The sequence below is a fragment of the Neolamprologus brichardi genome, chromosome 4 (genome assembly GCF_056152115.1).
Source record: "Neolamprologus brichardi isolate AB-2024 chromosome 4, ASM5615211v1, whole genome shotgun sequence".
Lineage (NCBI taxonomy): Eukaryota > Metazoa > Chordata > Actinopteri > Cichliformes > Cichlidae > Neolamprologus > Neolamprologus brichardi.
In genome coordinates, this window is record NC_142107.1 from 9,690,855 (window position 1) to 9,718,532 (window position 27,678).

The window sequence follows — 27,678 nt, forward strand, 5'->3', positions numbered from 1 at the left end:
CCCCTCCCAGATAAATGAATGCAGATGAAAAAGCATTTAAAGTCACACTTTTTTTCAGATCAACATAAACAACAAACTGAAGAAATAGATCTTTATTTCCATACAGCAATTCCTGTTAAAGGGTGTCAGGGGGAAAGTGCACACGCTGATGGTTTTGTTTTGTGTAGTCAATGAAGCACTGATTTCACAGATAATGTACGATGAGGTGATTGTAACATCTTGTATGGACAGTTTGAAGAATGCAACATATCGCAGTAAGTATGACTGTGTCGTTAAGGCAGAAGTGCGGTCTCCACGCTCCCGTAGTTAAGCTAGATGGCTAAGGACAAAGCATCTGTTGTGCAAATGTATATACATGAAGGTATATACACAAGAGGACAAGTCACTGTACCACATCGTATCAATATTAAGCATAAACAATCATCTGGACCCGAGGTTGAAATGCAGAGGTCCTGTACAGTACTTTCTTCCACCGTCCTATGGCAACAAATGATCTCTTAACAGTCATTTCTGTCAATGAACAAGCAACAACATAATTCCACTACTCTCTTTGACCGTTTTTATTCATTTATATCTTATGTGCAGGTCAGAATGTGGTAAGTATTTAACACCACAGAAGGGCAAAAATAGACATAGAAAATATATATATATGTTTCATAAATATATGTGGATCTGTTCAGTAAACAAAATGGTCCCAAAGTACTTCCATATCAGAGTTTATTTTCATCCAGATCAGGAGAAGCTGCTGGACAGTAAGATGACACAGGAAGTTTGACAAGGGTTTGTGTGAGTTGAGTGTGGGTGGAAATGTGGACAGATCAGATGACTGGCGCGGAGCGGTCGTTGGTGACAGTTGGACGGAGCCTGACTGTGGCGAAAGGGTTCCCTCCCCTGTGAAAAATGCAGCAGATGATGATGAGTTTACGTCCGAGTGACAGAAAAGCAAATCATCTCGCTCTTATGCTTATGCGACTTACGCGAGGAAAGCTGGCGGGGGTCTTGCGGTGCCATTAGGCTGACTCGCCTGTGGAGGAGAAACAGACATGTATACTGTCACAAGCGAATCACGAGCCCAACCAAACACAAAACCGTGACACATTTGCACTTTTAATGCCGCGTTTGTATTTACACTCGTTTGATTTCTAGGAGAATTTAACACATATTTTCCACAGCTGAAGGATTGAACACACCGTACTGAAAACAATTTAATGCCTCATGTCACAAGACAGTGTGTGGAACCTGGATCTGCTGGAAATTCAAGTCTGTAGCACAATGAACCGTGCTAAGTTTTCTTATGACAAGCCATGGTGAATGCAAGTGTCTTAACAGGTGCTCGGTGCCTGGAAGGGTTCACCCATAAACTCCTTTAACAGATTTATAGCTGAATCATTACTCATATCTAATAAAAATTTGGATCCTTATTAGATACTAACATATTTTTCTTAACATCACAAAACTCTTGGTTGCACATTTGTGACTTTGCATGAAAACAAACAACAAAAAAGTCATGATGATCACGTTGGCAGTATAGAGAAAAATGTACCTGAACCCCAGCTGCACAAATATTGTAAACACAAATGTTTATATGTTTTTAATAAGTTAAATGTGGTGACACACTTTCTTACACTGCAGTTTGGAAAAAACAAAACGAAACCAAAACCTTTAAACAAAACTCCATGTTGGGTGAACAATTATGGGAATAATTACCTATTTTGTGGGCCCTGGTAGTGCCCTCTAAAATATACACAACAAAATTAATATATTTTCCATAGCCCCGAAGAGTGATTGGTTGTTTTAATAAATAAGATCATGTTACACTACACAATTTACTGCTCACTATAAAGTAAAGGTAGCAGTAGTAATTGAGCAATTTTTTTTTTTTTTTTTTTTTTTTTTTAACACAATAGTGGTTTTATAAACTGTAGCTTGCTTTTGTTCGTCTTCCTGGTAACATCCACTGTCCTGGATTTAACGTGCCTTCTGGCCTTCAATCTGCAGTACTCAACAGACTCCACAAGAGGTCAGTAGTGGACCAATTGAGCGACATTGCTGACCAGAGCGCTTCAGTCTTGACGCTACCCATCTCATTTCCAGAGAGGCCCAGCAGTTTCATAACTTGGTTACCTGGACTTCAAAAAGGATCAGCCTTTATTTAAAAGAAAAGTAATAATTTACCCTCTAAATAAGATTCTGTGGAACTTCCCTTAAACCAGGTCCTGGATTAAGGTTTAATATATCCAGCACTAACACAGAGTCACAATATGCTAGCAGACAACACAGAGTTCAGTCAGCTATGAGTATCGGCTTCCCTGATACTCTTACAGTTCAACTTTCTCTGTAGATCTCAATCTTTCAGATCATAGTCTCGCTTTTTCTGCATCTACACTCTATTCATTACTGTTAGTTGTCATCTTATCTCTCCCACACCCAAACAAACCAGTGAGGGTGCTTTTTTTAAACTCATCTCTTGTATTTTTCTCTCACCTTTCCTTGTCTAGACCAACCAACATCATTTGAAAACAGGCTTTGCTGATACAGACTCCAACCAGTTTGTTGACATCAAGCAAGAGAAAGAATGTGGAAATACAAACAGGCTTTAAGCCATGGTGCTATGTAAAAAAAAGAAAAAGAAAAAAAATTTAATGAACTAGCAGAGAGAGAAAAAAATAACCCAAGAAAAACATCTAGTTTATACCAACAGTGCCACGAAATTTATTCAGAGGTAATTACCTGAGATAACCACACAGACTGATGCAGTATGCATCATTATGGCAATAATATTCATGAATGTTCCAGCCCCAAGTTGCTAACTAACTTTACACGCATGCATAAACATGTGCGCACACCAACACACAACCTCAGCCGCCCACTTTTTCGCCGAGTATTATAATCTGCTGTAGCTGTAGAGAACTTTTTCCCACACGCGAGTCTATTCTGGGATCCTGCATATGTCTGTGTTTTGAAAAGTTATGGCAAGGGTTTGTGAGTCACTAGGAAGGAATAAACTTCCCTGGAAGTGAACCCTGTTTATCCTGGAACTGGTGGGACACATGTAAAGCAGGAAGGAAAGGCACGAGGATGAAAAGATAAAGAGACAGATATGTGAGTGATGATTGAGTGAAAGAAGGAAGGAATTGACAATGAGGGATAGTGGATATCGGGTTCACCCAGAGTGGAATTCCACCATAATGCAGAGCCAGGATGTAGACTGATACAACTGACAATGGACACACACTAACATTTGGTCCCACTAGTGTAAGTCAGCCTGAGGCCCTGACCAAAGTGACTGGTTAATAATAAATGCAGGCAAGGAGGAGAAGAGTATCTCCATTTGCCACCTGACCTTTAAGTGGGTCAAACATCAACCTAACAGAATAGCCACGGCGGTTGTGTTTATTTTGTTTGTGTTTTGTTTGCTTGCCTCATCTTCCATGTCCAGTTGTGGTCAGAAGTTACACACTCATCATGCGCATTAATGTCATGAACATTTTAGGCTTTTAATGATTTCTTTCAGCTGTTGGAACTGCTGGAATAGTTGTACAACATATTTGACAACTTTAAAAACAAGAATTGGGTGAAAAAAAGCTGGGCTTTATTTTGGATCATCTCTAATCCACACCAGGTCAAAAGAAGACATACAGGCTCAAATATATACATACACCCACTTCATCTTTTAATAAGTGGTGGTGAAAGTTCTATGATAACTTGACATGGTTAAGGTGTATTAAGTTAGGGATTATGATTGACTACAACTGTTGTGTCTTTGGAGCATTACAAGAATTTTGTTTGACAGCACTCATTAGATTTCCCATTGTTCCAAGTATTGGTCAAAGCCAAGGACATCAAAACTGACTGAGAGGGTGCCGACCAAGAAAGAAGCCTCTGCTCCAAAATCAAAACATTCAGGCTTGACTGCCCACATGGACAAGCCAAATGCTTCTGCAAAATGTTTTTATGATCAAAATTGAGCTATGTGGCCACAATAACAAACCTAAGATATCTGTACTTTCTGTGCTTCCAGAAAGACCTTCCCAATGGTTAAGGTCGGAAAACTTGTGGATGATGCATAAATGATGGGTCTTTGCCAGGAAATCAAACTAAATAAATGCTACAAAGAAGAGTGGTCAAATATCTAATATCAGAATTATACAACCAAATACTTTTGATGGTCATTTTTAGAAAATCAAAAAAACAAAACAAAAAACCCCAAGAAATGTGTTCACAGGTTCAGGATCTATTCTGAAGGGACAACGCAATAAGAAATCTTGTGAAGTGGGTCACACAAGTAAAGATGTTTAGGACCTTTGAAAACAAGCTACAGTTAAGGTTAAAGTAAACATGACTGCGTGTGAATATTCAATACATGTTGAGCAGATATTTTTCTGTGTATGTGCAGGTTTGAAGTCTACGTTTTGCATTGTAAACAAACGTGAATGTGCAGGAAAAGAAATATGTGCAAAGTCCATATCCAACTGTGGCTGACCAATATGAAAGGTTAAATGCACAATTTATCTGGACAAGCAATGTCAGAGAGGTGTAGTAAAGATGGTTGTAGAGCATATACAGAGCTTGTGTAAGTCATTGTGCAGACAGGTCATGCGCATTTAACCCGTACATACCACAATGCATTTACATCCAACCAGCAGACGGGAACAAAAAGGCCTTCCTAGAACCAAACCACAATTTGCCTGCCATTTTGCATGGCATGCAAATGTAAGAACATTGGTAAGGTAAGAAATAAAACTCTCAGAGATGGATGAAATAATATTAATATTTTAAAAAACATTGTCTGCATACAAAAAAAAAAAAAAAGCTTCTGGCAAAGCATGGCATGTGTGCACCATCACCCTAGATGATAAAACCTAATTTTCAATTCAATGTGAATGCCTCTTACTTACAGCCTCACCCAGAGACCCATCATCAGCACCCTGGAGATTATCCTAACAATAACAATCATTACAGCTGTGTTCTGCTCACCCACAAAAAAGAGTGAAGGTGAGTCGTGGGACTACAACTTTGGACACAAAGTCAGTTTTAAGACTCAATATTTACTTTATTTCCTCAGAACACCAAGGTGCATATTCAAAATGCATTTCAGGTTGTGGATATTTTTAGCATCTATTACTACTTATCCCGTTTAGACTTATGCTGTGAGAGGATGTGCATCAGAACCTACATTTGCAGTAACTAAATAAACTTTATACATGTGTCTCTCAACCCGGAAATAGGAATTTTTTAATTTTATTTTGCTGGCACACATACGTTGTCTTAAAAATAAGACTAAATATTAGGAAAATAATCCCATATTTTACACTTTTTCAAAAGCTCAAAAGTGTAAAACTGTCCTCGAGTCCTAACAATTACATTTTTTTTTCTTCATTGTCTACATCAGTTGACACTCGCACTATATTAAAGTGTGGTCAGGTTTCCAGGACACACATGAAAAGCTCATCTGACACCACCTACATACACACGCACTGTCACTGGCAGCAAAAACAGTTGAGGGTACAGCAGCCTTTATGCAGCAGGTATAATGTGAGATTTAGCCTCATAGTGCCAGTCATATCACAACATTATGACAGTATGCTGGTCAAACTATTCACAGACCTGATCTAAGATCAAATCAGTTGCTTTTTTAAGTCACGCCTTAAGTCTACCAGACTCGGTGTTTCTCTTTTTAAAACACCAACATGTCAGACAAAGAAGAGCGCACAAACCAAATCGCCAACTGACCGTGCTGTGATCAGACGAGGAGGCTACAGAGGGCGTGGGGGAGTGATGGTGATTGCTATTTGTGGCAGACGAGGTGTTGTTGTTTGTGCTGCGTTGCGGGATGTCGCTGTAATCTGCTGGGGGGAGAACCATGGTTGCCTCGTCTGTTTCCGTGTCCTGGTGGTGGAGGTTAACCACACTTCTGCTGCGGTACGGGGCGGCGGGCTCACTGGAGAGGAAGAGGAGGGCAGTATAAGAGATGGTAAAAGAAAGATGGTCAAAGAAATGAAGAAATTAAGTAGCTACATAATGAAACTCATCACAAGTGAGTCTCCAGGCATATGTGAGTATTGCATTTTCATTTTTAGCGGCTGCATCATGGGTTAGGGTTGCCAGCTTAAATGTTGACGTTAAACGTCAAGCGATACAGATTGAATGTGGCTAATTGAAATTCCTAATATGGACAAAAGAAGAGGGATGTAGATGTCTGTGTGTTCTGTCCCCAGGTTCTGGTTATAGTTTAAATTTTCACTTTCCGGGAGTGGTGGTAGTAGTTGGCTGGCAGCCTCTCTGTGGGACGTGCCGCACATTAAGATCTAATAAATTAATCCAACAGGGATTAGTCTCTTTGAAGAAAAAGCCTGGAGTCGACTCTGAACCTTTTCTCTCTCTCTTTCATCAGCAGCAAAATCTATTCATCAGCAAACAGCATCCTGTTTCCTGATATTTTGCTGGGCTCGTGTGAAAAGTATCATTTTTGATTCATTAAATAAAAGAAAGGAAAAAAGAGGGCTCCACATGAATCATTTGATCACAAATTACTTACATTTTATCAGAGGCTTTGAAACATTTATTATGTCAGGAACAACACAAGCATCATTTAAATAAATAAATGAATAAATAACAGAAATAAAAATGAAGACAGAATGCTTAACAGCAGGACTCAAAGGTTAAGGAATGGGAAAATCCTCACAGAACTGTAAAGATTATCACGTCAAGCGGGCCAACTAGAGGAAATACTTCCAACAATAGAGCTGGCTGCAATATGACACCTGCAGGTCTGTGTGTGTTAGCTGGAATGTGGCTTCTCCTTACCTGTTATTCACGAGTGTCTCAGTGAGAGCACGGCAGTAAGATGAAGGGAACCAGCCCCTCCTAAAAGAAAGAAACACAGCAGGCAACTTAGAGAGGATTGCATCAGCGGTCGTTATCAGCTCAATTGAAGGGACTCTCCAAGTGATCGGTGAAGAGCCTGCCTGCACTGCCCTCTCCTGAGCGGCTCTCTCCATCTCTTATCAAGAAGATACAGAAACCAGATAAAGGAGCAGGATCCATTGCAGTTGCCTTTACTGTTGTATACACAGTCTGACTGTATGCCTAAGGCGACTATGCCAGCAAACAGGTTGAATCTGTCACTTGTTATTTGCAAAGAGGGAGAGCATTAAAGGGTGCAACTTCAATCACAGTTTTGGTTTATTTTGAAGGATTTCATCTTTGACAATAAAGATTTCAGGCTGAGACAGGTTATTTTCCATCAAAGGAAACCGATGACGCAAATGAAGAAAAGATCTTGTGGACAAAGTCTTCTATTGAACCCGTCGAGGTGGAACATAGAGTTTGTGCGGAAAGAATTTGATTTTCACCGATTTAATAAATGAGTCACGACTGAGTGACTGATTTCAGAGACCTGTGAGGTTTCAAGGCAACAGTTTGAGCCCCCTCACACACACACAGATGTCTAAATGAAACCTGACTCCAAAGAACATAATGAAAGACTAAAAACATTCATTAATTTCTAAACGCTATGCTAAACATTTCTTACCTTAATATTAAAAAATGGATTACTTCAGTTCTGAAACACATTTGAATTAAAAAAAAAAAGAAAAAAAAAGCAGCTTCTCCCTATCCCAAGTTCAGACCAAGGACTCCCCGTCATTGTACTATTATGCAGAAAGATTGCTCCTAATCAGTATTTGATCAATCTACCCCTCCCTTTGTGTGAATGGGTGTTAATATTTGCACTAACTTGAAGAATAGGTATTTCCTCAGTGTACTTGCAATAAAAAAAAAGAAAAAAAAGTAAAGAGTCAGGACCTACTGGAAAATGAATTTCACCCAGTCACACTGAATAACTGCTTTTGTTTATTTAAGGAAAAGTTTCCACAGAGAACCCGTGCTTGTTTCAACCATAACTATTAACGCTAGCCACTGAGACTACTTGATTTCAGTCAAGGACAGTTTACAAGTACCGATTGTCAAGAGTGTACACTACTAGCTGTTCCTGGAAAAGAAAGCTCAACTCTAATGATTGTGACTGAATAATTTTTTTAGGAATCATGCCAATAAAATGGACACACAGAAGTCAAATGTCATTATTTGACAAATATTGCTCTATTATCAGTAGATTTTTCACTCCCTGGAATTAAATTTCTCAGTCCTGCTGGAATTCAATCTCTCAGTCCATCAATAGAGTCCATATCTGAAACAGTCCTGGTGAGTTGCTGGGATACAGTATCAAAGCAGATATGAGACAAAGGCAGAAGCCCAGCGAGAGAACCAAAAGCATCAAAGCCGAACCGCCTGTGGAACATGAAGCCCATCTTGTCTGATGCTGTGCTCTGATAAACATGACGATATACACTTTTTAAGCCTTTAGGCGCTTCAGCTCGCCCCACCTGCAGCAGCGAGGCATCAAGACCAAAGTTTTACTTTGTGTTAGCCTCATTTTTGAAAGCTACTCAGAAATGATTCTTTTATGCCCTTGATCAATCTTTCTGGGTATATTTGTAATGTAATTTCCCTTGAAAGCAATAAAGATCAAACCCGATGAATGATTAAAATTCAAAAACACATTTTCAAGGGCTTCAGATCAAATCCTTGTCTAAAAAGTCACGCACAAGAGACCTGGGGAGAGTGGACTTAGTTGGTGCCTATCTGTGTGGGGGAGCAGGTGGTACTCTGAACTTCTCCCTCCACCTCACTCCAGTCTGCTATTGTACATCCCACCCTCAGGCCATATTTTACTTTGATTTCCTTATCAGTGACTTCTCCAGCACAGGCATCACTTGACAAACCTGGAGCTGTGTGTGCTCATACATGGTCAGCCTAGCAATCAGGCGAGGGACCATCTGGCCAGTTAAGACAGAATTCCACCTCCTATTAATCACCTGATTCTTAGAAAAACACGGGAATACGGCATGAATTTTTGACAGAGGCAGTAGGAAGAAGGTGATGATGATACAGAGTTCTTGTTACGATTTAAAGACATTTAAAGCCAGCTGAATTACATCTCAACAGTGACTGCATGTGTCACAGATCTAATCGGGCCCCTATGTACAGCACAGTGTGTGCACAAGCCTTCCCCCATATCTGTGATTATAATTTTTTCATATCACATATCTGGTCTGTATAAATTCATCACACGTAGTTAGACTCACTTTCCATTCTTCTCCATTTCACCATACATCCATCCGTCTCTCTCATCAGGGATGAGCAGGACAATGACGTCTCCCTCTTCAAAGCTCAGCAGTGTGTTATTGTTGCCCGCAGTATGGGGAAAGATGGTGCGCACACGTGGTCTCTTCACCATATTGTTGAGCCCTGTGGCGACAGAGACAGACCTGGCGAGATTGCTGTCCTCGCCGTTCCCGTGGTCTGGGAGAGAGGAAGGAAGTTTACAAAAAAAAAAAAAAAAAAAAAGAAGAAGAAAAGAAGCAGAAAGCAGTGTTAACACAAGGCACAATTAAGAATATAAAGCCTTGCTAACGTGGTCACAGTAGCTGCTATGGTTACTGACCTTGCCTAATAGTACTCAACAAAAAGTGCAACTGAAACTAAAGAAACTACAATTACAGCTGCTGGATTTAGACATAATCTAATGTACAAGATAAACTTAAAGCATGACCTGATAGATAAAAAGTAACTGTGACAGCAAATGTCTCAGGCAGATTAGCTGTTGACATATTTTACTCTGAACAACAAATGTCAACCTCATGGTCATAATTCAGGAGAAGTAAAAGGGCTGGCAAAGTCAGTAGGATTGTTTCTCTGGGAACCCGGCACATAAAGTCATGATAAATTATCCATTGGCTGTTGAGGTAATTCAGTGTAGGGGCAACCGACCGAGACATCAATTCAGTTCAATTATATTTATATAGCGCCAAATCACAACAGCAGTTTAAGCAGGCGCTTAATATTGTACAGTAGATTGTATAATAGATACAGAGAAAAACCCAACAATCATATGACCCCCTATGAGCAAGCACTTTGGCGACAGTGGGAAGGAAAAACTCCCTTTTAACAGGAAGAAACCTCCAGCAGAACCAGGCTCAGGGAGGGGCGGCCATCTGCTGCGACCGGTTGGGGTGAGAGAAGGAAAACAGGATAAAAGACATGCTGTGGAAGAGAGACAGATTAATAACAGATATGATTCAATGCAGAGAGGTCTATTAACACATTTATTTCATGCAGCTCATCATGGAATAACATTTTCTAGCGCAGAGAAGGAAATGTCATCATTCCATGCAGCATAAAGGAGACACGCATTTCAGGAACAGATGGTTATTGCATTACACCTGCAAAAACCATCTGTTTGAAAAGCACAAACGTGAGGACACAAAAGCACAGAGCAAAGTGCTAAATGAAAATAACTGTCAAAACACCTGCTGCAATACCTGTGCTGTTGCTTGAAGGAGGGGTTACAGCGGTGGGGTTGTTCTCCTGGTTGAACATATTAACCAAACGGCTGGGCTCAGCTTTCTTAGGTGGTGCCGGGGGAGTAGATATGTTCTGCCACAGTGCAATGAATGAAAACATTAGCGATATGGTGGCTGTATTTGTGAAACCAGTATGTTACTTTTCTCCTTTAAAAAAAAATTAAAATAAAATAAAAGATAAAAAATAATAATAAATGATTTTTTGTCAAAACATGCAGGTAGCAGCAGCAGCAGCCTCAGTAACAGCTAAACAAATGCCCAAGAATTACTACCCTAAGCAGTTAGAAAATGTCGGATCTAACAGACAAATGTTTATCATCCAACTACTCCACCAAGGCAAAAGTCGAGGTCTGCGATCACTGCCATTATCATTATGATATGTTTCTTAAGCAAGATTACATAAGTTGCCAAGGTAGAAAGGTGAAGTGTAGGCAGATGAAGAACCCATTAAACTCTGCGGCTGATCTGGATAATATTTTTTAAAATTGCAAAAACTGTCCTTGGAAGATACACTCTGTGAGTATCCTTATGATTTAGTCTGAACATAGAAAGATAAATACGATTAAATATTCAGTGTCAGCACGGTAGCCTCAGTATATAAGGTACTTCTATAACCTTGACATCAAAACATCCTACACCCTGGGAGCCCCATCACCAAGCATGGCATATTCATTGCAGAGGCTACCTGCATATATGAGTTATCAATTTTTTGATGTTTGTTTTTGTCCTGTTACTTTTCCCCATTTGACAGCAATGCTAAAAAAACAACAACCTTGTACATAACAGGTTAAATCTTGTCAAGATTGGTAAGCAGACCTACACAGAAACACTTGGAAATCGTCTCTCTGAGGTAAGTTTCCATTACATAGTAATGATATTTTATCTAAAAAGTACTAAAAAAAAAAAACATAGTACAGTATGAAAGACAGCAACACAAGTCTTAGGATTGTCACTTTGATCATACCACACTGTGTCGTGACGGGGACGGGGAGGGCAGTGGTGTGATGGGAACTGGCTTACGCAGCCCTTCAATCATTGACAAAACACTCTCGGGCATATTGGTGGCATCTTTGCACTGGTCCTGCCAGGTGCTCAGCTTTTCCGACAGTATGTCTCTGGCCTATCCAGCAGTCGTGGAAATAAGAAAAGATATTAAAAGAAAACATGAGTAATCAGTAGAAGGAGTGCAACATTTCTATCACTATGGCAACGTGATACATTGAGGCTCTAGAGATTGTGGGTTTCGGAATAAATTCTTCTGGCTGAACCAGCAATATAATATGACTAGAGTTTGATTGATTCCAACATAATAAGAGCAGGACTTTGTCTACCTTGTCATGGAAGGAAGCGAACTGATAGGATAACATGCAGTGTTTGTCCACAAGGAAGCAGAAGCGCCTCTTCTCCTCCAGCAGAGCCTCCTTACAGCCATCGGCGACGAACAACTGCATGTCCATCTGTCGGCTTGCCAACGTTTCTAGACACTGCAAACATGCATGCAAGTGGACATTAAAAAACATGGACAACATTCAAATTGTTTTGTGTACAAATGCACATCTATGTAAACATAACTGAAAAGATGATAAGCTGTAAAACAGATCAGATTCAGCAGGTCTGAACTGTGTTGTGCCTTCCAAACAACCACCATGAATAAATCAAGGTCTTATCTCGCTATGCACATGGTTTACAGCCATTTAGACACAGTCATTGTTGAGCCACAAAGAAAAAAACCCAACAAGGGCAAAATGTATAAAAAGACCAGGGTTCCTTTGTCAATATTCTAATCTGTGTTGTGCAGAGGACAAGTATTATTAGTTTAGATCTTATTTTATTGACAGTCTGTGCTGTATTTGATGTTTAGTGAAAGGGCAGAACAGTAGGGAGGGCTGCATTATCTACACTGACAGTCTGGGATCATAAAAAGGTCAGAAAGCTACTGAAAGGATTTGATGTGTCCATGTGTCCATGTATGTGGGATCCATGCACCAGATATTCAGATATTTAAAATATTCAGTTTCACTTTCACTACTCTAGTAAATGCTGATATCACTGAAATGTAATGAAGTGAACGGTGTTAGAACAACAATCTGAATGAAACGGCTTCTTTTAATATTGCCTTCATTTCCTGACTTCTTCATGCTCCTTTATTTAGCTCTTTTTTTTGGGGGGGGGGTCAGAATTTGTGGGAGCCATTTCTTATCCAACTGACTGGAAGTGTCACACCTCTAACGGCTGTTAATGCATTGCACACACCCTCTCTATTCAGCTCTTACAGCTCTGTCCTTGGTTGATAAATCCTCAAATGGCTGAAGGCTTTCTTTACCACAAACCTGTGCCAGGTACAGTGCATTTCTAATCCATGTTATTCCCAAAAACATTCTGCATGTAGAAAAGTGGTCACTATTTGGTAGCACCATATCAGTAAGTTAAAATGCACAATAACATGACCCCATAATTAAAAAAACAACAATACTGCTTATTTTAAAAAAAAAAAAAAAAAAAAAAATCACACAAAAAGGCAAATAAATACAATTTCTTCTGGTTATCTACACCATGAACAAATATGGTGAACAAAAATACTGTTTTGCCCTTTCTAAAAAGAGTCGCCGGGCTTCCTGACCAAATGAAAATCTTCCTGTTTGTTTATGCTTTCGTGACAGGCACGAACGTATCTACTTAGATCTGTTAATTTCCTCCATCGATACCAGAAATCCTGATAACAGGCTTACCTTTGTGTCTCTATTTCAACAAAATCATATGCAAATTTCAGAAGCAAATACTCACACCTACACATATAAGTGCAGAAATAAAACTCTTACTAAAACTGTTCTTGTTACTGACCAGTTGTTCACTTATCATTTCTCTGTGCCTCCGTTTTGTTTCAATCAAACCCTGTGAAGGCACATTTTAATGCAGCCGTGTAAGTTTTTAATCTTTTAGTACAGCGGTCCCCAACCTTTTTTGCGCCACGGACCGGTTTATGCCCGACAATATTTTCACGGACCGGCCTTTAAGGTGTCGCAGATAAATACAACAAAATAAAACTAGTACCGGTACCGAAAAAAGAAGATTTATTCATAACACACGTGAAAAGACCCAGGAAAACCGAGTTAACGATAAAAACGATAACAAAATAACGCTGAAAACCATACATTTCACACCTTAGCCTCAACTCTCGCGGCCCGGTACCAAATGACTCACGGACCGGTACCGGTCTGAGGCCCGGGGACCGCTGTTTTAGTATCATAATGAAGAATATAATAAAATATAATGAAGCACAGCTAGAAAACTGTAATGGAGACCACACCAACACAAATGCATTAACTGACTTCTTTAGTACATTTTGGGGATTTCTGAAAAGCACCAGCATATATTTCTATATATTTCTACAGCACAGACAGATTATTATACAAATCTGCAGTATTTTGTGAGCGCCATTTTCTGTTGCTTCTACATTGTGGTTTTTCTAACACGTGTTACCTGTGCATGTCAGAAAAACTGCAATGCACAGTCTTTTCTAGGTGAGCAGTACAACCCACATGATCCACAACACTGTTTTCAACAAACTGATTAACACTGCAAAAAAAAAAAGAAAAAAAAAAGCTGAAACACTAAATTCAGTGGGATGAATTGAAGTATTAATAACTCCACTACAGCCCATGAAACAAATCATTCTGTGTCGTTTGCTAAATTGCTGTTTAGTTTCACCCTAAAAATACAAAAGGACTTAAGGGCAGCACAGAGAAGGAGAAAAACAGAGAGTGAATATTGTTCCACAACCGTGGCAGTGGGTGGCAGAATTTCTACTAATACATTTCGCTGGGTGAGGGAAAAAGTAAAAGGGGAGTGTAAAATGCAGTTTCGACACACACACCCTCTTAATCACTTTACATCTGTCAACACCAGTCACCCTGTTGCTATGGACAAGCTATGTTTATCCTGAGAACTACAAGGTGAGGGAGGTAAGAGTATTGCAGAGGATCGCAACAGAGATAACCAAACAAAAAAAAAAGAAAAAAAAATTACACACCTCCCCAACAGATGATTCTGACTTTCTGCTCTTTGAGGTTTAAGAGGCTTTGATACAAATCCCAATCTTTGCTATCCTTGTGTACAGAAAGTAAAATGTGCAGCAACTTTGGGAGAGTCTTTTAATTAGGTGTCTGACAGCTGTGACAGCACTCCCAGTTCATTTATTTTATTTTATTTTTTTAAATTTTATCTTCTCCGTCTTCTGTCAGATCCTTCCCTGGCTTTGAAGAATCTTTGGTGTCTGGTGAATCATCTGCTCCTGTAAGCTCCTGTCTCCAAGTCCTGACACACCGTCTGCATGTCAGCCCAACTTGGTGTCTGTTGGTTCTCTAAATCGCATACCTGGCTTTAAATCAGATAAGTAGGCACAAGACTTGCGACTTGGTGGGAAGGTGAGAGAGCAGTAAGGTGAAAAGGAAAGAGGAAATGGAGCACGGTAAAGTGAGAGACAAAGGAATGAGAAAACAAAAGAATGAATGAGGTGACAGAAGAATTTATAATAAGGGAGAAGAGGAAGCAAGCCTGAAATTTCTATAAAGCCACAGGGCACGTGGAGTTCATCATCAACTGTGTTCACACAGAAGCTTGGCTCTAAAACAAGCTGTAATTCCTTAGATAATTTAATTTACTCTGACATTTCACGGTGAAAAATCCAGGGCTGTAACTAACTTGTTTAAAATGTAATACAAATGTGAATCAATGTCCTTGGCAACTTCACTGAGCTTCGTGACTCTATCGAATGTGTTTTGACTAAAGGTCCGTAACCTAACCCCAAGGACATTTGGCTTACTATGATATTTGACAGAAAAATATCAAATACAGTTCCTTACATGTATCATTTTTAACATTAGTGCTTAAAAAAGTACTCAAAAAGCTAATCACTTCTATTCCAGCTTCTCGTATGCTTTCACTAAAAGAGACTACAGTACGATTCAAGCTCATATATCTTGTAAAAAAAAAAAAATAATAAAATAAATAAATAAATAAAATGCACAACTTCTTGTGCTTCTCTCTCTCTCCTTTATAATAAAGAAAATAATTCAGGGCAATGACAAGTCAAGTGTAGGCAGAGGTAGAAGCTAAAGGTGAAAATAAAATCAAGTATTTATGTTAGTGCACTCCTCTATTAAAGTGTGAAACTCCTTTTTAGGTCTCTTTCTCTTTCTTCCTTTAACTATGCAGTTTATCAGCCTTCAGTAAAGTAGACCTTGTTGACAAAACACACAAATCTTTAAATATGCAAAAGACACACACACACGCTCAGGCGAATAAGCTGCCTGGCAGGATCAGTGGTAGGCAGGTTATGCAAGACTTTAAGTTGGTATGCTCATAGGTCGAGGGAACTCTGAGGTTTAACTCATTTGCACTTTCCACTTAGCAGCGTCACTGCCAGGGTGTGGTTGCACCATGTAATAACAGAGTTAACCTGTTATAATGACTTCATATTCCACAGTGATTAATCGAGATCAATGACGTAAAGCACCTGAGGTAACTGTGACACACAGATCACGGATAAGTACCAACAGAGAAATGGTCATAATTTAAAAAGACTATAAAAGCACACTTAAAAATTTTGGCCCTTGTAAAACATTAAATACATAACAAGACAAAAAAGTGCAATAAAGTCTCCACTTCTCAAAGAGTGGCCTGGTTAACTTTAGCGTTTCCTAATCAAATGTCACTTCAAGTTGCAAGTCTGTGCAGATATTTCTATAGCCTGAAGAGTTGGTGCTTGTTTGTGCACGTGTTTGGCAACTTTTATAAGTGGACATGCGGGTAGAACAAGATGGTGTAAGGGGACCTTGTGCGGGTGTATTCTTGAAGAAGATAAAAGAAGCCAAAAAACCCAAACAAACAAGGAGCTTCTGCACAACTGCACAGACCAGACGCTTCACATATTGTCAGTAACTTCTGCTACTCTGGCTGCAAGTTTCAGGTGTCAAGGTTTGTGAATGAGTGTCGTTATATGAACACGCCCACGTGTGTCAAAGAAAGCGCATGTGTGTACGATGTGTCATGTGTCTGTAGGAGTTGTTTTTTTTGTTTTTGTTTTTTAAGTTTGTCTCACCTCGCTTTCCTTGTTCTCATACTTGTTCGCATTCTTGCCTTGGCTCTTTCTCCTCAGCTTCTTCAGGTCTGCCTGGGACTTCTCCAGAGAATCTTGCTTCATCTTGTGCTCCATCTGGTATCTTTTAAATGTGGCCTGGATCAGAAGAATGATTCATGTAAATGCTGCAACACCAACCTGATGAGATTTGTCAGAACCATCTTGGGTAGCAGAAATAAGAAGAAACTGTGAACTTTAAGAATAACTGGATGAATCATTTGAAATTTAAAAATGGTGGCTGCCAAAATATATCCACAGTCAAGTTTGCAGTATATCCTGGATATATAAAAAAAAAAATCTTCCAATACATAGTCATGTTTCACACTATGCAGTAAACTACGCAAGCTGATTTGCAATGTAAACAGTTTGCTAAAACGTCTGTGATGATGTGTTAGGCTGGATCCATCTGCTATATGGCACTAGTGCAAAGTGAACATCAGAGAGAAATAACTTTGTTTTATTATAAATAAAACGCAAAGTGTGCTTACAGCTACCTCTGCACAGTCATGTAGATCCATTTAAAGACTCAGAGTACCAAACATCACTCTGAAAGAGCACAGACTTGCTGTACTGCAGAAAATAGGCCCTTCTTTGTCCTGTGTTGTGCTGATAATAACTCTTTCAGTACATCAGGACATATGCCCAATTCAACGAGTCACAAAAAAATTCCAGCATTATTGCACAGAACGAGATTATAGTTCATCAAGTGCATAAAAAGGATTGCTTTTCATATTTTTCAACTCAACACGGTTTAAAAACCATCATCTACGTCCTCTTTACCTGCTGATCCTGTAGTAAAAACCAATTCAAAGGCTTTTATTCCATTTTATTTTTGCTTCTCCCTCACTTCATGTAATTGCTGAATAAAAATGTAAAATGTAGCACAAAAGCCAGTGATAACAAAAACAAACCCAAACTTAGTTGTGCGCGAACACAGAAAAAACTACTCACTGTCATGTATTTGACATCCATGTCAGTCTTTCTCTCCAGCTCAGCTATTATGTCTCTGTGGAACCTCTTGAACTTCAGGTGAAGAGGAGGAGGAAGGACAAGAGAGAAGAGAGGATAGGAAGACACACTGGTTATTATAAAGTTGATGGGTGGATGGAGGGCTACAGTTTGTCAAGCTTTGCTGTCAGCAGAAAACAAGGAAAAATGCTGCAAGTCTCATGGAGAAAAATGGAGAATGATCATTTAAAGTGTATCGGTGCGGGGGCGAGAACCAAGTCCAAGGTTGCGCTTATGAATGAGTCAGAAACAAAGCGTGGGAATGCCCACAGTCTTCTCTCAGATGCTCTCCAGCTCTCTCCCTCTCATTAGTGTGAGGGAGTCAACGCGCTCCCCTTGTTGTGATGCAGTGTCTGCACCCACACGCAGCAGATCAATGATGTGGAAGACCCCCTCACTGAAAACATATAGATGACCACAGGGACTGTAGTATACATAACACATAGTCATCAGACTCTGACTCTCTGACCTGAATTAATGCTGTGAGTCATAAACTCGAGTCCATTAACAACTAAGCCCACCCACTGATGCCGTTTGCAACAATGTCTCAGAAGAGTGCCTCCCAACTTTTCTGCATCATGTTCATGTTTTCTGGTTTACTTTCAGGCACTAGCATTATTTATTTGCACAAAACATGTGCAACATTCAATAAAAATAATGTGCCCAACATGTTGTGATCTTTTTAAAAGATTTTAAACATCTAAATTTTAAGAATGCTTGTGTTGTAGTGAAATATGATACATAAAATTCTGCTAATTTTTTTTCACTTAAAATATCCGATATTTGCAAGTTCCAGCAAAGCGACAGCATCTTTTTCCATGCTACCTAAACAAAAAGTAAACTGAAATTTTGCAACCTTTACATAATAAACATTTACAACATGTTCTTCAAAACTGAACAAAAGATTAATAAAGTAGTCTGTGCAACCGTTTCATGGTGTTAGTGTGCTAAGAGCGTACACAATGCTCATACTTAATTAATCAAACTGTAACTGCCCCAGCTGGTACAGGACAGGACATGTTAGGACCTGCTTGTTCTCAGCAACGAGATAAAGCCCCAGCTGCTCCTACAACCCAAAGCCATTTGTTTTCCTTCTGTATCTAATGTTTCATGTTTTTCTTGCTCATGATGCTACTTCAGTTGTTGTAGGTGGGTAGGAAGATAAGGTGGTGTCTATCAACAGCAACAGAAGGATGAAAAGAACCGTTTGCTGACAGCACACCACTAAATGCCAGTTAGTGAATTCCACCTCGGTCTGAGAAACAGGTTCAGAGAGTGAGACAAGCATGCGTTTGGGAGAGGCAATACAATTAAAGATTCATTCGATAACGTAAAACAAAACATGTATACATTTGCAAAAACATATTCAAGACTCACGTTTTCCTCCAGCTCAAGATGAACGTTCCTGTGGACCTCTGAGATTTCTGTCAGTACTACACCTGCCAGGTGCAAAAACAGGAGGGGGAAAGATGGCACACATGTTAATGTTATAAGATGGAAAGTTTTGTCTCGACTGTACAGAAAATCATTATCTGAAGATATTTCACTAAAGTGTAAAATGATAGCCATAATGCACAGCACAGACTATAGCCTATAAGCCTGACAGTATCTGCAATATTTTTTTAACCAAAAAAGTAACCAGCTACAGATGTGATGTAGGATTTCCTTCACTGGCATGAAAGCAAACTCTATATGGAGCCTGGACCAAACGGGACCACTTGCTGCTCAGAAAATCAAAAAGAGCTCAGATGGCAGGCTGCCACAAATCATAACCTGTTTTTCCTAAAAACAATCAAATTAGGATTACAGAGCACAATACAGAGCATAATAACTACATGCTTGTAGCGCCAAGCCAAAGTACAGCAGTTTCATTTTAAGTCCCCACATCCCAGAGATAAAAATTGTATTACCTCTTCTTCTATTAGACAAGTTTGAAATTTTTAGGTGTTATTCCTTACTTTTTTAAATTACTTTTAAAAGTAAATAGGTGGTTTCAAGTAACAAATAAGCAAAGTATTGGCAGCTCCACTGAAGACTGATTTCCCTTCAACTTCTTTGCATTCAAATAGTACTGCTTAGTACCCAAAGCTAAGCATTATGCAAAACTAATAGCAGTAACTCTACTAACAAGAAAGGCTACAAACTGTCTTGAGTCTGGTTTGCCGTTTACACACAAGCACTGAGGTGTGACTTTTCTAGATATTATTGATTTAGGTGCACGTGGTCTTTAACCTGCCAGCTCACTGAAACAGAGTCTGTGCCTATTTTGTGCCCATGAGACTGGTCTACCCAGGCAGGTCCCAGCTCATCTAACTCAAACGGAGTATCTCACGCAGGCTGTGCAAGATGTGAGAAAAAAGGACAACTGAAGATAATTTCTGCACTTCATTCTTCTGACACTGTCAAGAGTTCACATGCAAAAAAAGGCTTTTGTAACATACTGCCTTCTGGATAATACTGCTCACAGACTGAAATCTGCATGGGTGTGCGTGTTTGGCTGGTGCAGTCCTTTGATAATCACCATTTCAACACCTCTTAGATGATGGGTAGACACAGAATAATAATGTGTGTGTGTATAAATTTGTCTTGGGCCAATTAATAACTTGTGTTTACACAGATTGTCACTCTGGTTGTTTAGCCAGCATTCTTTGTCATCTTCTTTGTGCAATAATGTCAAAACAGATAAACTAATTTGTTTAGAAAATGAATCATCTGTGCGCAGTCTCATGAACACAAGTTATTCGTAAGACATCCTTAGTTTACATCCAACAGCAATTTAAATTCAAGATAATGCTCAGCATATGTCGGGTATATTTTCTGTTTGTAGCATAGATGTGGGATACATCAGTGGATTTGCCAACACAAGATTACAAGACGTTCAAACAAATGCACGCTGCATCTTCTCCCACACTGAGCATTTTCCCATGGGTGCTGATTCCCATGCAGCTGCAGCCAACAAATACAGCTGTACTGTACATATAAGTATTGATAATGATGTAACCAGAAGCCACTGTAGAGATTCAGTGGCTTCTGCTTCAGGATACAAACACCTCCAGTTTGTAAACAGACAAGCTAAATCATCATAGAATAAATACTTTACCCATCAAGTCCTCATCTAGATTTGTTATTTGTTTGGTTTACACAGCAGTAGACCCATACTGGAGCACATGGATCAATAGGAAAAACAGCCTGCACACCAAGGTTTAAAAAATAAAAAATTGCTGTCGTCTTTCAACTGTGTTCTGACATGCAAAAATGCACTGCGCAAATCCTTGACAGCCTTTCAATATGCCTGCAGACACTCTGACCTGTACATTCATCAGTATGTAAACACTGCCCTTCCCTGCTCCATCTTTCCACACCTTGCCTGCTCCACCTTGCCTCACAGTGAGACTGGCTGCTGCAGTTCAAACAGCTCGGCAGATAAAGACTCTGCTCATCCCAGTAAATCTGCCCTTTGACAGAGCAGAATAAAAGAGGCTGTAGGGGTAGCGCAGGCAGGGTAAGGGTAGGAGGAAAATATGGTAAGGAGATGAATAGTGATGCAGAAAAAGGTACTACAATAAGTATAAGAGAAGAAATGATGTAGTAGTGCTGGACATGGCAATACACAGTAAAAGAAAGAAAAAGAGTTTAGGAAGGCTATGCTAGATTTAAAATAAAACAGGGCCCAAGACTGGCCCAACCTTAAAGTCCCCTCATTTTACAGTATGAATAATCTTAAAAATGTCAACAGGTGTGGTATTGAGTCAAACACCAGACAGACTGGTTTATATGTAAGGCGTATAAGTCGAGTCATAAACATACCTCAAAAGAAAATTCAGACAATGATGACACGTAAATGTTTCATATTAATAACTGCATAAAGATTGCATCACAGTTTCTTTCCAGCAGTTCTCACTCATTTGTTTATTGTTGCACAGACCACACAAAACGTTGCTCGGCAACAGGTGCACTCTTTTGAGCAAGGTGTGAGGGCAATAGTGTATCATTATGAGGATAACTCTAAAAGCAATGTGCCATTATTACCCAACCAAAACCACAGAGATAAACCCAGCCAACCCAACTACCATCGATTTAAATAAATCCCTTTTTGTCTCTGATGAGATACAATTGTTTTATGTCCCACATGACAGTGAACTATGTTCTTTGTCTTTCGTAATTGCATATGTTGAGACAGATAGGCAATGTCTGTGTTTGTAGAGAGGCTCTGTGAAGACTGAGCACTTTATTGGATTTTCCCAGAAGCCTGCAAACGAAAAAAAAAAAAAAGACCCACAGTTCTTCCACCATTTTTGACTGTGGACAAAATAATCCTGGCATCTATGAGAGCCACCTGACACAGCATGCAAACATGCTTGGATTATGTAAAGTGGGCCTGGTGCCATTTGAACACTAGTCACTGTGTGTCTGTGTCCATGAAACATCTATAAATACCCTTTTTGCTGCAAAAGGACAAGATAGGATGAGATTAAATTCTTTGGGGACAATGAAATGTGCCACAGTCAAGCTATCTTACAGGCTGTTTGCTGTTCCAATTTTTAGGCAGCAGTTTTACGGTTCTTTTCACTGTTCCCTGTGCATTTCTGTTTCTAGCATCAAGACTAGAAGTACAACAAGAAGATGTAAAGAGCAAATTCTAAGCACGTTCTAATCCTATTGCATCCGAACAACCTGGTCTGTACATGTTAATTTCTGCTCTTTGTTTGACCAAACGTCAGAAACCTGAGCGTTCGAATGAGAAAAAAGAAAAAAAAAAAAGGTTGACATTTGAACTCTGGCAGAAGTGGAGGGAGAGATAAAGGAAAGGGGCGAGAGAACGAGGTGCACCGGTGCTCTAATGCCTCGCGAGAGTATCTGGTTTCTGGTTATCTGTCACTGGAGCTCATGTTTCTTACAGAGCAGCTTCACTACAAGCATGAGCAGCCTCGTGATGAAGATGTGTAGACTTTAACGCCACATTTCTTGTAGAAGATATCTCCGTAATTATTACAACTTAAAACAATGTCTTACGAACCTGACAGCAACTCACGACACAAATTGAAGATCCTGACTATTTATAGAGGTGTGCAGCACAGACTCCAAGTACAATGCATTTGGGTCTCCAAGCCTGGTTCATTAAATTAGATGAACACCCACTGCTCTACATAATCCAGCATAATGACTCAGAATAAACTGATCCGTCATGAGATCACACTATGCCACACATGAGGAGATTAGTGGGTATGTTACTTTGAATTAAAGGGAGGATTGTTTTTTTTAATGAATCGTTTAATCACTCGTCTATAGGCCCGAAACATCAAAATGAGAAATAAAATGGGTAATTTGAGAACATTAAAACTATTGATTTGAGTATTTAATCTTGAAAACTGAGTTTATTACAACAGTTTTTGACTGATTAATTGGCCAATCATAGCTGGGATCCTACCAGCTGATTATGGTTGCAAGAAAATGCATGTGTACAATGTGGCGAGATCACAGATGGTCTTAAATTGCAGTATACACATGCTCAGTCTGTACACAGTAGAATCTATCGTATGTTGACAGGTTCATCGTTATAGATGAAGCAACCAAAATGTTTTATATCAATATTGTATTTTTGTAATTCTAAACCAGCCTTAAGGATGCAAACATCAGAAGGACCTCTTGTCACAATATTTTATCGTAAAAATGTGCCACTGTGAATTCAAGGAGGCTATTGAGGATTCAAAGGCTTACTTTTCTAGCCACTTGCCAAGTGTGCACAGGGTGTTTCTTTTTTTTTGGGTGGAGTATCACTTTAACTGTGCCAGGAAACTGACACCAGGTGGCACTTCCCATTGTGCTGCTAAATTTAATTAGCAGTTTTGCTACTAATCAGCAGGGGAGATGAGAGGCGTACAGTGGTTAAATCAAAGTGTGACACTAGTGACAAGGACTTAGGATGCCAGACTTCTTTGGACTACAAATTAGCTCAGGGGAACTGAAGCCTGGGGAGTTAGAGAAGAATGAACATAGGACGATGAACAAACAGAGTATTCCCAAGTCTATCACACTCAAATACATAAAAATCACAAGAACGGTGCTGGAATTAATCAGTGGGTAACTTCTGATGTGTTCGAGCTAGAGCGCTGCCTGGGTTTAGTTTCTTAGTGATAAAGAGAGGTTCAAACATTACCCTGCTTTCTTTCATCATGAAACAATAAACCAGGGAATAGCTGTTGTTCCTTTCATTTATTTTTTTCTAAATTAATTTTAGTTATATTGCACAAAGTGTCTTGTGGATATCTTTTGCAAACCTCTGATTTCTTATTAGGCTTTGCAGGTGTAGAGGCAAGGCTGTGCTTCATTGTCTTATGAGATGGGGCTGAGAAGGATTAAGACCAGCGACTGAGGGGCATACATATTAACTTGCTTTAGCTTGTGATTACTCATCTCATTGACTTGTGAATAAATTAATGATCCATTTCTCACATTTCTCAAACTGATGTCAGATGCACTTTAGAACTGGCAAATCCTGCTAAATTGAAAATATGCTCCCGATCAGCAAGGTCAGGAAATTTTAATTTAAGACTTTTAAATTCACTTTGTTAAAACTTCAAACCTAATATTTCTAAAACGGCAACTGGCACTGAATGAATTCAGCTCCTGTGTTCCTCACAATTATCCCATGTTTACACACATATTTAGAATGAAGCCGGTGATAAACATCCGATCATTTGAATAAATCTACAGACATAACAAATGCAATGGAGTGAAGCTTGTGAGCTACTTTAGGAAGTCAACTCGAGATGCACTGCATTATTCACGTGTAACATGTCTCACTCTCCTCACGTCATATACCCAACACACCCTCTCAATTCAGCTTTGTCTTGTTAAGCTGGAGAATTTCCCATCTTTTCCCCAGACCTACAACACTTCCTGCTCTTTCACCCAAACCTGCATCTACCCTGTATACTCAGAGAGGCCACTTTCCTATTGCACCCGCAAATCTGTGTGCAACACATACCAAATGACATTGACTGCTGCAGAAAAAAAATGTCATTCAACTGAGGTTTTCCATCAACTTTAATTAAACAACAATCTATCTGCTCTGGCTGAGGATCAGTAAATCATCCTTAAACTATTATTAGAAATGAAAAGACTGCCTTGGGAATAAAATACAACTGAATAAATTAGAAAGAAGAAAGTTTTTTGAGAAAAAGGGAGCTGCCTCCACAGTCTGCAGATTTCCCCCAGTTTATCCCAGTGGAGAATCACAGGACAGATCAACTTGGAAACTTACCTAATTCTCTGGAGACAGGAGAAACTGCAGCATTCTCCCCAATCTTAGTCAGTGCATCAAAATACAACTTTCCTGCCAGGGTCATTGCTGGGAAAATGATAAAATTGTCATTAATTTTTGTCAGAATAGCCCCTAATACCCTCTGAACACCACAGAGTAACAAATATCCACATTATAATCCAACCTGTCCGATCCTTCCTCCAAAATGGCTAACTTGTCCTTCCAGTTAGCCATTTTTCATTTCTTAGCCAACTCTAACTTAATATATAAACTCTGAAACTTTTTTTTTAATGTAATAGCAAAAACAAAGGGGGAAAAAAAGCTCACCTGCTACTGATTTTTCATAGTTCTTGCCCAGGTTGACCAGGTTCCTCAGTCCTGGGTTGAACTGTTCCATTACGGTCTAAAGGGGTTGAGAGAGAAAAACGATTCACTGTGACTGTCAAACTGACAGAGTGACATTAGACGTAAATGACGAGGCAAAGAATGAAATGTATGCAGTCACACTAGAGCCTGACAACAGTTTAAAGGAAGCTATAACCATGTCCTTCAGGCACACATTCGTTTGCCTACAGATAATGTCTACAAATTATGTCACAGAGGCCAAAAATTGCTTCTGTGGAAACTTAAGACAGGAAGCACAAAAACAACAAAGAAATAATCTAATCTAATCTGATAAAAGTGGGGTCTCTAGTGATTGCCATCCTTTAATCAGCATCGTGGAGTGGAGCCAATTATGTCTTGGAAAAAATTTTACTAATTTTCTGAGCTCCATTTTACAGATGTCAAGTCCAACCCTCTGATTAGTATAGAATAGGACAGGTCTTGGCTAACACGCACACACAAGCAAAACCTCCTTAGGACACCCATGGCAAACAATGTTTCATGAGTCTTGCATTGTTCAGCCACTTGTACGTCAGACGTTTGTCAGCAGCATACTGACATAATGTGTAAGTAACAGCTCCCTGCTGATACAGGCATTCATAAGAAATGACTCAGTAACCTTTAGTTTAATTTACAGCATCTAATAATGCTGTAAGAGAAGAACTTGTTCTTCCATTGCTGAAAATCACACTGCATTTTAAAAGTCCATGAAACATGTAAACAGCCAAATTGTGTTCATTTTCAACAAAAAACAAACACAACTTGCCACCAAGTATTTAAACAGACTATTTTGGGAGCCTGTCTTGCTTATTATCAATGAGCCTGAGGTGATGGCTGCCAAGGAGCTTGCTGTATAATCTTACCACACAAAACACACAGCCAGTTAAATTATTAAACCTGGAGTCTTTTTCCTGCATTTCACCACTCCAATGAGCTGTGGGGGCAGCCCCTGGAGGAGGCCGGTGGATAAGAACTGTTTAAAAAGGCTAAATGCATGAGAGAAAGCTTCTTGCCTTCTTTTCATCCTCCTGCTTTGAACACAGTCACCTTTACTCTGCCACCTGTGGCGTGCACACTGCAGAGGACCATTAAGTCAGAAAGCCTGGTGGGATTTGGTGAGTGCCACTCGCGTTCAGTTTCGTTTCATTTTCAGTGGTTAGGCTTCTCTTTGAAACCCAATTAAATCATAGACTCAACAAAAAATCCAGCTGATTACTTATTAAAATCGCTTTAAAGCGAGCAGTTTCCCCACAATCCAAGATAAGGAGGAGTGGTAAATACCAATTCACTTGAAAAGCTCCCACTTCAGTAAATAAATTAAAGTCAATTAGGCTACTGGTTGGCACGGAACTACAAAACAGCTTGCTGATCAACCACGGCAGCAATTTAATGGGAAAAGGAAATGGCACTCCCAGGGTGGGGCTATTCTCTCAAAACCAGTGATTCAACTCACTAATAGGCAGTTACAAGCTCTCGGGAAGCTTCTAAACTAAAATTTAAAGTGCTGCCAAAAATGCACTGAACTCATTAACAGTGCAGGCTGAGATGCTGAGTAAACCAAGAACACACTTAAAGCTCAGGGATCCTGAAAGAGCAAGACCCCAGGGTAGGATAATCAAGTGTGATAATAGTCTTATTTCTGCTGTAACACTGTCACTTACTTGTGATAGTGCCCATAAGCTAAACATATATCGCCCTATATATTCTGCTGTGTTTTCAAAAAGAAGGTAAACTACTTAAATGCGAATGTCCACGCAAGTAAACTTTTCTGCTAAAAAAACCCCTCATGAGGTCCATGAATAACACCTGTTACAAAAGGTTGGTGAAAGTCAACCAGTAAACTTGAACCCGAGTTTAAGGAGGCACTTCTTCCCTCTCGCACCTGTTGGGTTTCCCACCTTCATAGGAAAGCAGCGCTTACCTTGTATGTACTTTCAGCGAGCTTGTTCACCTCCTCCGCGTTCCTCGACATGTTTAATGTAGTTCCCTCGCGACGCCCGACAAAGAAAATATTATATTTTTAATTATGAATTGACTTGTTTGTAGGAAAAACAAACTACACCGATGCCAAACCCCCCCTCCCCAAAAAACAGGTCCAAGTGGGAGCGGTGACCAAACCTACGCAGACATAAAATTCCTCATAGCCAGCAGGAGACGTAGGGACGCACGCTCAGCAACAAAAAAGGGAAAAGTAACTCCTGTGGTGGAGACTCGAGCTATCTGTTGCTGCTGCCACTCTTCGTGTGAGCACACACTCAGGGGGGGAAAAAAGCTGAGCTGTCAAACTTATTGTAGGTGGTTAGTTCAAAAAAGGGGAGGGGAACCTGTGGAGGTAGATAGAAGTTAAGCAAACGAGAATACAACTTCCGCTTGGACTTGATTTCAAAATAAAAGTGGCTGCGTGAACTATCCACTGCAGGATTTTTTTTAGACTAGCGTGAAAACTGGTGCTGTAG

At 39.7% G+C, this 27,678-nt stretch overlaps 1 protein-coding gene across 2 annotated transcripts; it reads right to left on the bottom strand.

The window, feature by feature from the left end:
- Nucleotides 1-78: 78 nt before the first annotated feature.
- Nucleotides 79-27,516, bottom strand: baiap2l1b (BAR/IMD domain containing adaptor protein 2 like 1b). Of its 2 annotated transcripts, XM_006791525.2 has the most exons (14): nt 27,144-27,516; nt 25,166-25,241; nt 24,839-24,925; nt 18,952-19,013; nt 17,518-17,589; nt 16,528-16,662; nt 11,759-11,911; nt 11,392-11,547; nt 10,386-10,500; nt 9,150-9,366; nt 6,808-6,867; nt 5,734-5,941; nt 978-1,024; nt 79-891 (listed from the first exon to the last, which is right to left on the bottom strand). In XM_006791525.2, the coding sequence occupies exons 1-14, from the start codon at nt 27,192-27,194 to the stop codon at nt 819-821; spliced, it is 1,512 nt and encodes a 503-aa protein (XP_006791588.1). In that variant the 5' UTR covers nt 27,195-27,516; the 3' UTR covers nt 79-818. The 2 variants fall into 2 exon arrangements, with proteins under 2 accessions (XP_006791588.1, XP_006791589.1); XM_006791526.3 differs by lacking the exon at nt 24,839-24,925.
- Nucleotides 27,517-27,678: the final 162 nt, after the last annotated feature.

Excerpts from the sequence above, each read along its gene's own strand:
- baiap2l1b (XM_006791525.2), bottom strand. The coding sequence starts at position 27,194 with ATGTCGAGGAACGCGGAGGAGGTGAACAAGCTCGCTGAAAGTACATAC. Across the intron at positions 25,242-27,143 it reads TCGCTGAAAGTACATACAAG|ACCGTAATGGAACAGTTCAA; the intron begins GTAAGCGCTGCT and ends CAACCCCTTTAG. Across the intron at positions 19,014-24,838 it reads TCCTGTCTCCAGAGAATTAG|GTGTAGTACTGACAGAAATC; the intron begins GTAAGTTTCCAA and ends TGCACCTGGCAG.